At 54.2% G+C, this 12774-nt stretch overlaps 1 protein-coding gene across 1 annotated transcript in view; it reads left to right on the top strand.

Annotated features, from left to right (window-relative positions):
* Window positions 1-12774, top strand: part of LOC123930003 (receptor-type tyrosine-protein phosphatase N2-like) — a 67857-nt gene that overhangs the window by 41366 nt on the left and 13717 nt on the right. Inside the window, exons 10-11 of the mRNA XM_045986231.1 lie at window positions 5217-5270; window positions 7476-7540. Coding sequence (XP_045842187.1) covers window positions 5217-5270; window positions 7476-7540 — 119 coding nt within the window. The remainder of the gene's footprint in view (window positions 1-5216; window positions 5271-7475; window positions 7541-12774) is intronic.

Genomic DNA, 12774 nt, shown 5'->3' with positions numbered 1-12774 from the left:
AGTACCCGCAAGGTGTTTTCTGGTTTTACAGGAGTTAAAACGGGGGGATGTAGCCATGTTAGAATTGTGGAAATGCGGTCCTTGTTTCTGATAAGATTCTCCAAGTGCTGGAGTCCTGAAGTTCCTGCTTCGCAGGATATTGATGAGGAAAAGGCAGGGTTTTAGTTTGGATAATCTCTGGTCGGACAGGATAATGAGATGTAACAGGCGCGGGCCCAGATCTGGCCTGGGGGGCCTTAGACCTTGGGGGAGAGCACAGATGGAATTAGTGCATGACTGTGTGTTCTAGTGCAGTTTGGAAGCCAACAGTCTGGAAACATCCAGTCTTTGATCACGCCCCACCAGCCAGCTGCCCAGGGGGCTGTCTGGCGCTAGAGGGTGGTTACTGAGCTGTTGACATGAATGCCAGACTCCATCTTTCAGGAAGCTATTGACAAGGCAAAAAAGGGGGGAATTCAGAATGGAAGCTTGGCTTGTCCATTGGACTAGTTGGTAATGGGGGCCAGCACTAGCTGTTGCCTATAGAGGTCAAGAATGAGCAGCCACCCAGCGAGGCAGGTGCTGAGCAGCACGGTGCCCGAGCTCTTGGCTCTGCAGACCCCTCTCACGCTTAACCAGTGGGAAACCTGCCTCATTGCAAAAGCAGGCAGACATCCAGAACAACGAACTAGGAAATAAAGTGCACCTTAGTCCAGCGTGGTTCCCCACCCCAGAGGGATTGATATCCGAGCAGTTACCACCCTTGAGTCTGTGGCCATGTCACGTGAGACAGTGGGGTTTCAGGCTGATCATTCTTTCTAAACGTGGGCTACCTAAGAATCTGACCTAGAGTGCATTTCCTGAGATAGCGTCTTGGGAAGGAGTCATTACTGGCCAAAGGACGTGGCTACAAAGAGAGACCAGCTTCGTCTTTATGCTCACCCAGTGTTCGCACATGTATGCTATGGGTGGACATGGAAATCCATATCCCTATATGGAATGGAACAATACACGACCAGCCCTCAGTGCGTACAACCTGCTCCAAGAAACACGGATGCCCCAAGTTCCCCCTCCCCGGAAGCTTGGGAAATAAGGCTCCGGGAGGTTTTTGTTCAGGTGAAATGTGCCAGTCTATTAGAATCAAAAGCTTTGCGGGCTTGCCTGACTCGGCACCGCCCAGTATTCCAGACCAGCCTGCCTGTCATGGACTCTCTGGATGGTGGGCAGCAGCCACCGCATTCTCAGAGGCATCGTGCTCAGGCACAGATTGCCGCTTTGGGGTTTTCTGGGTAGAAGAACCTCCCAAAAGTCAGCAATCAGAAAGGGGCATTGGCTTCCAGAGACACTGGTCACCTTATGCGGGGTCCCCCCGCCAACCCCATCCCCGACCATGCACCCCGCCTTCCCCTGCTCTGGCCAGGGTGCGTCAGGCACTGAGATGTGTGATTACACAGTTCAGGAGCCCAGAGGGAGCACATTTCCACTTTAAAGGGAAGCCGCTGAAGCCAAGAGATAATCAGCATCACATGTGAGGGTTTTGCTTCTTTTTTTTTTAATTTTTAATTTATTTATTTGACAGAGAGAGATCACAAGTAGGCAGAGAGGCAGGCAGAGAGAGAGAGAGGGAAGCAGGCTCGCTGCCGAGCAGAGAGCCTGATGCGGGGCTCGATCCCAGGACCCTGAGACCATGACCTGAGCTGAAGGCAGAGGCTTTAACCCACTGAGCCACCCAGGCACCCGAGGGCTTTGCTTTTAAAAATTCTCTCTCTCGGGGCGCCTGGGTGGCTCAGTGGGTTAAGCCGCTGCCTTTGGCTCAGGTCATGATCTCAGGGTCCTGGGATCGAGTCCCACATCGGGCTCTCTGCTCGGCAGCGAGCCTGCTTCCCTCTCTCTCTCTCTGCCTGCCTCTCTGTCTGCTTGTGGTCTCTCTCTGTCAAATAAATAAATAAAATCTTTAAAAAAAAATTATCTCTCTCTCCCTCTGTGTCTCTGAGTCTCTCCCTTCTTGCTGTACGCAACGGCACTCACAACGCTGACCCCTGTAGAAATGGACAGACCCTTACTTTGCCAGCTCGTGAGTGGTGGCCAGTGTTATTTTTGTGATGTTGCAGCTGAGCCCAGTTGCATAGTCACAAAAGTGATCATTGGAAGCTGTGACTCTGCTGCAAGCCAGTGTGGGAAGCCCCTTTTCTGAGCCTCTAATGACCTCTGACCATGGCTAGCTGTTGGTTGCATGATGGTTCCTTCTCAGGGACCTAAGGGGTTGGTTTGTATTGCTAATCATTCTTTCTCAGTGAATTCCTCCTGCTGAAATATATATAATATCCATTTTTCCGAACGTTTGCAACCTTTCGCCGACTGCTGATTTGTTCTAATCGAGTCAAACAAGACAGCTGTGTATCGCTTATCTGCATGAACACCCTGCGCCTCTGTCTGGAGTCGACCAGGTGAATGCTTCTATTGACTGTGTGATGCTGTTACTTTCCTATTTGTGATGTCTTACGTTGTAACGATACAAGCTTCTGATTCTTTGTAAATAAAACTCTCCACCGGGCAGCAAGCTGTATGCACGCTGGACTCCTAGCTGTTCGTAAATATGTTAAGCCAGGGCGGGGTCAGCGTGGAGGGTTAAACCGCAGTGAGCCCTCCCTGGGTCCAGCTGAGTTGGCCTGTCACCGCCCACCAGAGAAAGCAGCTCTCTATTCTGTCACATAAGAGCAGGGACCACAGGGGCACTTACTAGAGAACACCGTCCTCTCTAAGAGCAGTTATCCTCAAAGCACTTTGCCAGAAATGGGGCTGACCAGCTATAAACGGGATGTTGATGCTCTCCTAGCCCCTTATGGTGACTGTTTTCTGAAACCGGTACAGTCTAAACAAGGGAATCTGGGGGCTCGTTCTTTCTTTCTTTCTTTCTTTCTTTCTTTCTTTCTTTCTTTCTTTCTTTCTTTTTAATGTACTAGTTCCATGCTCGGCCCCATCAGAAAAAATGCCCCAAACCTGGAGACTGAGCCATGTGTGAGCAGGCAAACGTTGGGTAGAGTCGTTTTAAACCCAGCCTGGACTGCCAAGTAGGAAACGGCCAGAATGTTCGCATCGAAAAGATCCAGTGACCAAGAGATTTCTAGTAAAACCTTGTGTTTGAAACTAAAAGGCCTGTAGGAATGAACCTTCCACAGATCGAGTCTGAGCCTGGGCTTGCTTGATTGGCACGTGCACGCACCGTGTGTGCATACACACGCAGGCAAACGCCAGGTCCGCGGCCATGCGCACAGCCTGGGTGGGGGCCAGCGGGCCTCTCGTTGCTCACGTCTGGGGTTCATCCTGTGGGTTTGGCGTCCATTTCGTCAGACCTAAAGCTCATGTTGCCTTTACAACCTGAGTTAAGAATGGGAGTTTGAAGATTTTTTTCCCTAATTTTTAAGTAATCTGTACACCTCACCTGGGGATCGAACTCACGACCCTGAGAGTCGCACACTCCACCAACTGAGCTGGCCAGGTGACCCAAAGAGTAGGAGGCTTTAGAAGGAGAAATTAAGAGATTTATTTTCCAATCCATTTGATTCACAAAGGTCCAAGAATCTTCTGGGCATCCTGGCCCGCTGCTGATTTTAATGAGTGCACTCGTACCTTCTTCACCTTCCCGCTAAACTCTTACACTGCAATGACCTCACAAGTGAGAAAAAGCTCCAGCAGAAATAGCGATGTGGTCACAGGGATCCTCAGCAATTGTTCCTCCACGTTTCTGGGTCTTCTCATTTTTAAGATGGTTTTGGGTGGTCTGCACGTTCCACACAGTGCGGGAGGCAGCCCTGATCAAGGGCTACCCCAGTGGCTTCCGGCATGGCCCATCTTTGGGGTGCATTGCACCCAGGTACCCCTTTGTTTTTGGGGGGCCGTGTGGACCTCACTCTGTTCAGCCCGTACAGGAACTAGGAGCAGCCAGCTCTGCTCTGGGGGTGGACGTGGAAACACGTGCTGGGTGCCTGGGCGGTCTGCCAGCTCCCTACTGCACACAACCCCCACCTCCCGACCCCTCAGTTCTGGGATTTCAGGACGAGGCCACCAATTGAGAGAATATGAGCTTCCAGCTGACCCCGTGCTGGGCAGCAAGACTTTACAAAGAACGGTGACGTTTTCCCATGTCTGGTGCAAGGAAAAAGATTTTTTTTTTCTGCACTGTCATTTGTTTTCAATTTTGCTTCATGTCATACACTGTAGAAATTCATAGGGAGTATTTTAGAACACAGCCCCGCACACGTTATTCCACTGACTTTTTTCTCTGCAGAAATATTTTATTGAGAATTCCGAAGCACTTCGTAAACACGCTTAGTTGTTTCATGCTTCACTGACTTCCGACAAACTTGGAGTTCATACAGTGCGTTTGAAATCGGTGCTTTGCTTTGATTTAGGGCTCGGTGACAAAATAATCTATGTTGTTGTTAATTTTTCTAAACTGTGGTCTAAAATCTGCACAGCAGAGTTGCTTGTAAACACACACATATACATACAAAGGAATTACTTGTCTCCACTGTGGTTTCTTAGCGATGTAGAGCTCCCACCGATGGACAGAGCCAAGAGGCCCTGTGAGATGCTGGAGATGATAGTTGTGTTACGTTCCAGTATGATGTCTAGGGTGTAAGAAACTTGGTGCATAAATGGCAGAACTCAAACATTTTATTTTTTTTAATTTTTTTTTTTATTTATTGACAGAGAGAGAGATCACAAGTAGACAGAGAGGCAGGCAGAGAGAGAAGGGGAAGCAGGCTCCCCGCTGAGTGGAGAACCCGATGTGGGGCTCGATCCCAGGACCCTGAGATCATGACCTGAGCCAAAGGCAGTGGCTTAACCCACTGAGCCACCCAGGCACCCCAAGAACTCAAACATTTTAGCAAGGAATCTAGATATTTCCATCGCCACTAAGCAGCCCAGGTGACTGGAGCCTTAGATGGGGCAGTGGGACAGGCTGGTGACAGAGGCTGTGGGTTCCTGCTGGGAAAGGGGAAGTGTGGAAATGTAAGAACTGCTTTTAAAGCTCTGTTTAATCCCTTGATATTGAACAGAAAAATAAATCTTTGAAAATGTGTGTGTAATTTTGATTCTCTTTGTTAAAAGAGGCTACGGTTGCAAAACGATGTCACAGACGCAGTTGTTGGTGTGGGCTTAGGACTTTGTCTGCAAAACCGAAGACAGGAGTCATAGTGCATAACCATGATTTCTGTCCCTTTTTATTTCAGAAAAGTAAACAAGAGCTACAGGGGCCGTTCTTGTCCAATAATTGTTCACTGCAGGCAAGTACCACTCCTCACGCGAATTGCCCCTTGCTCGCTACCTGAGAAGGAGTCACAGTTACATTCCCATGTTGAGCTTTCTTGCTGCCTCACACGCACAGCTAATGGCCCTGCTGAAGGAGACCAGGCTGTAGACGGCTGCTTGTGCCCCGCTGGGCTGGTCCACCCGCCTGGGCCGCCACCACACACGCATGTCCTCACACCCATTTGTTCTCAGGCCCGCACGCTGCCCGCACACAAACACCATGGGATGGTGTTTTCCATCCGTGGCCTTGTCTCCGCCGCCAGCTCACTTAGCTGAGGTTTGGAACCGAGAGGCTGGGACGTGCTTGGGGCCCGTCGGGAGCAGGGGCAGAGTCGGGAATTAGCACAGGGTTGGCCTCACCCAGCTTAGGATGCGAGTCTGGCCATGGAGTAAAACCCGGGGGCTCCTCAAGCCCGTTGGACCCACACAGACAAGCAGAGTTCCCACCAGAAGGCCATGTCACGGTGCCCTCTCGTCAGGGCCTCACACCCACCTCCTTGGGGTAGAGAACCGTGCTCCGATTTGTGGAAGTGTCTTACAGCACGTTCCCTTCTGCTGGGATAGAAAGGAGCTCTCCAAGGATCAGACACCCAGTCTGTCCGTGCGGTGGGGAAGTGTACGTGTGTGTGCGTGTGTCAGTGTGCCTGTCGGGTGTGTGTCTGTCAGGTGTGTGCCTGTGAGTGTGTTTGTCAGGTGTGTGCATGTCCCTGTGAGATGTGTGTCTGTGTATGAGTGTGCCTGTTGTGTGCATCTCTGTGTCTGTCGGGTGCCTGCCTCCGTGTGTGTGTGCATGTGTGTGTGTGTTGGGTACGTGTCTGAGTGTGTGTGTGTGTGTGCCGTGTGTGTGCGTGGGTTCATGCCTCTGTGTGTGTGTGTCAGGTGCATGTGTGTGTGTTTGGTGTGTGAGTGTGTCTGTGCCAGTGCACGTGGCATGTCCCTGCGTGTGTCCATGTGCATCCCTGGGGTCTGTGATGAGGACCTGAGCCAGCCGTGGTCTGGGGCCCTCGGAGAGCAGAGAGAAGAGGCTGGAGGCACAGGTGCCCCGCGGCCGCAGCAGTGGCCAGTGTGTGCGGGTGTCCGAGCAGCCTTGGGAAGGAGGCCCATCCAAACCAGGACAGCTAGGTGTCACCTGGGGAGCAGCACGGACGGGGCGGTGAGCGAGCTCCCCACATGCACAGACCCTGCGGGTCCCCGCAGCTTTTCCAGCCATGGGTCTGAGGGTCTGGTAAAGCCAGAGCCTGTGAGACTTTCCCACAAAGGCCACCCAAGGCCCTGCCAGCTCTCCCGGGACCGTGGTCACATAATTCCTGATCCTGAAGTGGGTACGACCACCTCAGCTAGGAGTATGCATGTGACAGTCCCCATCTAGCAGCTGCTTTGGGAGTGGGAACTCATGGCCTCTTGGTGAGGGGAGACACGCTCTCACGCCTCACAAAGCAGCTGCCTTCCCCAGAAAGGGCCCTCCCTGCCCTCTGAGGGCTGCTGCCCTCTCCCAGGGACGCTGCAGTCACAGCTGGGGTGACATTGCTCACCGCCAGTGCAGACACCCTCAGCACGGACCCAGCCAGACTCATGTGTTGTTTATTCTGACGAAACCGACCATGTCTTTGGCCAGAGAGGGAGGAAAAGGGGAGACAGGATCAAATCTGTACAAACACACAGCTAATCCCTCTGCCGCTGATCAGCTCCCCGCCGGCCTTCCTCCCCTTTCTCCCCTTCCTCCTCCTCTTCCCCCTCCCTTCAGCTTCCCTCATCCCCTTCCCCCTCCTTCACCCCTTCCTCCTCCCCCTCATTCCCTTCCTCCTCCCTCTCCCTCCTCTTTCTCCTCCTCCTCCCCTTCTTCCTCTTCCCCTCCCCTGTCCTTTTCCCTTTCCTCCTCCACCCCAACCCTCCTCTTTCTCTTTCCTCTCCTCCCCCCTCTTCCCTTTCTCCTCCCATTCTCTCTCTCCTCCACTTCTCTGCCCTCTACCCCTCCTCCCCTTCCTCTTCCCCTTCCTTCTCCCCCTCCCATCCTGTTACTCTTCCTCATCCCACTTTCTTCGTCTTTCTCTCCAAATCAAGTCTCCCTCTCCCCTCGTGAGCCTCACTCAAACGCGGAGGGAAATACACTGTCCCTGGCTTTGCTGGACATGGGGGTCCCATGGCCGGCGGTGTTCTCACGTCTCCCCTTCCGTTGGCAGCAACAGCGCAGGCAGGAGCAGCACCTACGTCCTGATCGACATGGTTCTCAACAAGATGGCCAAGGGTGAGGCGGGCAGGGCTGCTGCTTTGTGGCAGCTGAGCCAGGACCGCGTTGCCATGGCAACCTGGGGGGACTCTTCTCCTTGGCCTTGGTCCCTTTCCTGGGTCACATGAAAGCCGTCCGCGTGAGCAGGGTGTTTCTCGGGCTGGTGCCTGTGGCCAGGGCAGTACTCAGCCCAGTGCAGGGTGGGGATAAGCAGTCGCTGCCTGGGGCCCGGGGAGCCTCCCTGCAGAGGCCGAGCCAGCCGCGGGCTCAGCCACCTGAGCAGCCCCAGTGTCCTCCGCGCCCTCTGTGCAAGCCTCCCTGTTGCCACAGCTGGGTGAGCAGGGTGCCATGGTCTTCCCCTCTGCGGCCCCTCGCACTCTGGTCCGCACACTTCACCCCTGCTGCACCTGACCCCGGGAGGAGGAGGCTCGGGTCTGGCACTGGGGGCCCACGTGGCCGCCAGCGGCTCGGCAGGGGCAGAGCTTCGGCCCCTGCCCCCTGGGCCCCCCAGATGTGTGGACGCTGAGCTGCTCTGGTCACTGGGACACGCTCTCCAGACCGAAGCTGGGGGGCATCTCTTCAGAGACCAGGGAGCACACCCCACAGTCACTTTTGGGGAAGGATACACATGGGACCCAGCTCTTGGAGAGTCCTGGTGAGTTCCCACTGCAACTCAGGAAACACTGCTCTTCCCATCATGCCCGTCTGTGGCCCATGGGACCTGGAAGGAGGGCCCGCCAAGGCGGGGATCCCGCCATCCCTCTCACCCGAGAACAGAACATTCTCTTGGTCTGTACACACACGGGCACACACTTGCATGTTATCCCAGCCTTCCGGGACAGCCGTCCTTCATCGTGTGTCCAGAAGCAGGAGCAGGTGCTGATTACAGAGATGATTTTCAGTGTGTGTTCCCGCAGATGCCAGCGAGCCCAAACTAAGCACTTTCCTTACCCCACTCTCTTCTGGTGAAAAAGGAGGAGAAAAGCGGACCACACCACCAGACCAAGGATGTGGTCATGAGCCCTGTTCTACACGTAAGGACCAGCACACCTGAGTGATGGACGCACATTACCAGTGACCAGAGGGTCAGCAGCAGATCTGGGCTGGGCACCCTACCCCTCTCTATCAGCAGTCCCCCGGGCCAGCCACCGCGGAGAGCAGGAAATGGGCTTTGCACCATCAAATCTTATTTTAAGCATACAAATGAGCAGAGTGCAGGCGACGTGCAAACACAAGAGCCAAAGCAAACAAACAGTCTGGTGCTGGTTTTAATGACCTATTTTGGGTTTGGGTCCTAACACAGCCCTAACTTCTTTAGTTAAAAGCTTCCTGACCTGGAGGGCACTCTGGCTTCAGAGGACATCTTTTCATTTGCAAATCTGCAAGTACTGGGAGCTCAGAGCTCTCAAGAGAGTTATCTTTCTTCCCTCACACCTCCCTCCTTCTCTGCCTGTCTCACCTGTGGTATTTCCCTGAGGCTGGACCAGGATTCCCTCTGAAGGCTGCACATAGTTGTTGCTGTTTGACATGACGCCATGTGGGTGAATCAAGGCGACAAGGGAAACAGGGGGCCCGTTGGCGTCTGACAGGAGCCCGGCTCACCCACAGAGAGTGGACAGACGTCCCCGATCTCTCAGCCGTGGGGCATGGGGGTGTCCTAGATATTCAGAGGCGCAGGCCGGCTTCACCGGAGCAGCGGCTGAAGAATGTTGCGGCCCCTGAAGCCCGCCCGGAGCAGGGCAGACTTCATTGTCCAAGCTTGGCCTGTCCAAGGGCCTCTGCAGGGCATGGACCCACCCCTGAGGGCCTCTGCCGCTGCAGGGCCCGCAGCTCCCCCTCTGGCGCGGGAGCCATCAACAGTGCAGCCCAGCAGCAGCGTGGAAGGAGCCAGTCAAGGGGGGCCACTGTCTGGCCGTTCTGTTCTTCACCTGCTCCTTCTGCGGGGTGGGGGGGGGAGTGTGCAGTGAAATCCTCTGACCTGGGGCCCAGGACTGGGTCTCAGGAGAGATCAAAGGGCAGGGCAGCCCCTCGCAGGCCAAGGTAGGTCTTTCCCAGGCCGCCACACTGTGCGGCCGCCTGTGGTTTTGTTCTGGGCTCGCAGCTGGCCGGGCGGTGTGGCCCAGCCTGCCTTTGTCTAGCCTGGGAAGCTGCAGGCCAAGCAGCAGACCCCACGGTCATCGGATGATCAACGGCCCCGAGGCTGGACACGAAACCTGTCTTCCCATTTCCTTTTCTTAGAAGGAATGAATTGCCTGAGGACCAAAGAAAGCCCTTGTGACGCACCCCCCCTCTGCGGCCTCCGGTGCCCCAGGCCCACACGGGGCACACACACCCGCGCCCACGGACTCGGGCTCCTGGGGATTAGGGCCCCTGTCCTATCCAGGGCCTCGGAGAAAGCGCGAGGCATCCTTCCGGCTCTTTCTCCACCGCCGGCTCAGTAGCAGGCAGACGACGGGGCAGCAGAAAGCAAAGCTCTCTGCCCTGCGGTTGAAGCCTCTGGGTGTTCCTCGGTGCGATCCTCCGCATGTTCCTCTGCGGCCCGGAGCGCGCTTGTCACTCGTCATCAGCACTAGCCTGGTCGGGACGCATTTCCAGAGTGCATGCGGCTCAGGGGGCTGGGACGCGCTTGCTACCAACGTGTTTCCCCAAGTTGTGCCTTTTGAATGTGTGTCCATTTCTTCGGCCAGGCAGAGGGGTGGAGGGTTACCCCGAGGCATTGGCTGCTGGATGGCGACGTCACTCGCAGGGGGCCACCACGGACACCCGCCCGCCCCGCCCCACTGGGCTGCCCCGGGGGCGCAGCACGGCCTCCTGGCCTCCGCACTGGCGGCCCATGTCCAGAAACCCCTTTCGTATTCTGCCGAGGGTCAAGGGCCCGGGGACCGCACTGCACATGCACATCACGTGCCCTGCAGGCCTACGGGGGTGCAGACGGGCCACGGAAGTGACCACGCCGTGGGGACGTGCGTGGGTCTCTGTGCCCATGGGGTCCGGCCCCTCCTTCTGTGTCAGTGGCCTGGCCTGCTTCCTGTTTTCTGTCACACAGTGCCCCTCAGGTGACAGCCACCTGTAGGAAGGAATGTGTCCTCTCCATCCTGCTCGCTGTCCCTAAATCTCACCGAGCCGTGGGCTTCTTGCCTGGGACCACGCGGCATGTGTCCTCCTGTGATGGGATTCGCTCACTTGGTGTCCCCCGGGCTCACCTGTGGCGCAGGCGGCGGGATCGCAATCGGTAGTGTGCACAGACCACCCTTCGTTGACCATCACCCCCGATGGACAGACACTCGGGGCACGTCCAGCCTGCAGCCCCTGTGCATCATGTGGCCATGAACATGGGCCTGCAAACTCATCTCCAAGCTCTGGCTCCCCCTCTTCTGGGTGCAGACCCCGGGGAAAGGGGTCGGACACTGCCCATGCCAGGGCTGACGTCCGAGGTCGCGCCAGCTCACCCTCCCACAGAGAGCACGCGAGGGCTCTCGTCTCACCTCGTCTTCTCTGAAATCTGCTATTGTGTGTGGTTTGGGGAGTCGCCATACTAAGTGTGCAAAGTGGTCTCGTGGTTTTGATTTGCATTTTCCTAATGAGTGTGACATCTTTACATGTTTGTTGGCTCGTTGGGTATTTTCTTTGGAGAACTGTCTCATCAAGCCCTTTGCCCAGTTTTTAATTGGGCTGTTCGATTTTGTTGTCATTGAGTTAGGAGGTTCTTTATATATTGTGAATATCAATCCCTTATCAGATACGTGATTTGCAAATATTTCCTCCCACAGAAGAGGGAAATTCTGTGGGAGAAAATATTTTCCTTCTCTCAAATGGCGTCCTTGGTGCACAAAAGCATTTTTATTTATTTATTTATTTATTTATTTATTATGATGCCCCATTTGTCTGTTCTTCCTGGTGTTGCCTTTAGTGTCCTACCCGGATGATCTTTTGCCAAAACCAATGTCATGAAGATTTTGCCTACATATTGTACTTTTGAAACTAATGTAACACTGTATGTTTGCTACACTAGAAGTAAAATCTAAAACTCAATAAAACCAAAAAACGAGAATAAATAAAAGCAGTAACATATACATGTCTGTCAAAATGTTAGAAAAACATATAAAGCGAAAAGGGCAAGTTTTCCCACCTCTTTGCCTTTATCTGCAGATGGGATGATTTTTAACTCTTTAGTGGGCATCATTTTAATACTTTGTGTATGGACACATGCAATTTTCATTTCTTTAGCTGATTACAACTATGTTTCCCAAAGTAATACATAATCAATGTGGAAAATACACAGAGGTTTTTTTAAACCTCTCCCCAACTTCATTTCTTATGTACTTACATTTCAAGTGATGTCCTACAAGGGCTCAGCAGATGGTAACATGTTTATTACCATTTCTCAGGTAAAGACATTCAGGCCTAACTCGCCCAGGATCACACAGCCATCAGTGACCTTGCTGGGATGTGACTTCACAGCCCGTGTCCTTGATAATGCTATACCATTGCCTCTTCCAAGGCAACAAACAGACCACCCCATTTTTAAAGTCCGCAGTGAATTGTCCGGTATAATAAACAACGTTTTATGGCTGCTTGAACCTTTCAACCTGTTGCTCCTCCTCAGACGCGCCATTCCCCACGTAGCCATCAGCCACACGTGCCGACGCAAGTGGGTTAAAATGTGAAAACCTGTGCCTCCGTCACCCTGGCCACACTTCACGGCCCAGGACACCCGTGACTCCTGACTGCCATGTGGGGACATGGAGCACCTCTTTCGTCACGGGGAGTCCCACAGGGCCATGCAGCTCTAGGGAACAGCACTGATGGTGGGCACCCGTTCCTTCCAGCCCCACTGCGGCGGCCTCTGGACAGATGTCCCTGCTCGGTCCCGACCCCGTCTGTTCTCCACATGGCGTTCGATGACATCTGAAAGAGTAAGTCTCGGGGGCCTGTGGAGCCCTCCTGTTCCTCCACCATGCCCCTCGGGCCCACGGCCTCTCTGACCTCAGGGCTCGGGGCCTCCCACGTACTGCCCCATGGCTCCCCAGCTCCTCTCTTCTCTCATGGGTCCTCCTGGGCCTCGTGGCCACTGTCACTGTACCACAATGTCCTTCTTGGGGCGAAGCCATAGGAGTGTCATTTCAACCTGTTTACAGAACACCTTGCCAGGCACGGTGTCGGGGGAGGCACAGTGAACGAGGCCAGACAACAAGGTCACCTTCCTTGAGTTTATCCTCCATGGAGAAGAACAGATGGAGTCGCGTCTTATA

The sequence above is a fragment of the Meles meles genome, chromosome 18, assembly GCF_922984935.1.
Source record: "Meles meles chromosome 18, mMelMel3.1 paternal haplotype, whole genome shotgun sequence".
NCBI lineage: Eukaryota > Metazoa > Chordata > Mammalia > Carnivora > Mustelidae > Meles > Meles meles.
The sequence above is the reverse complement of the archived record's forward strand: the minus strand, read 5'-3'. Positions and strand labels throughout refer to the sequence as shown.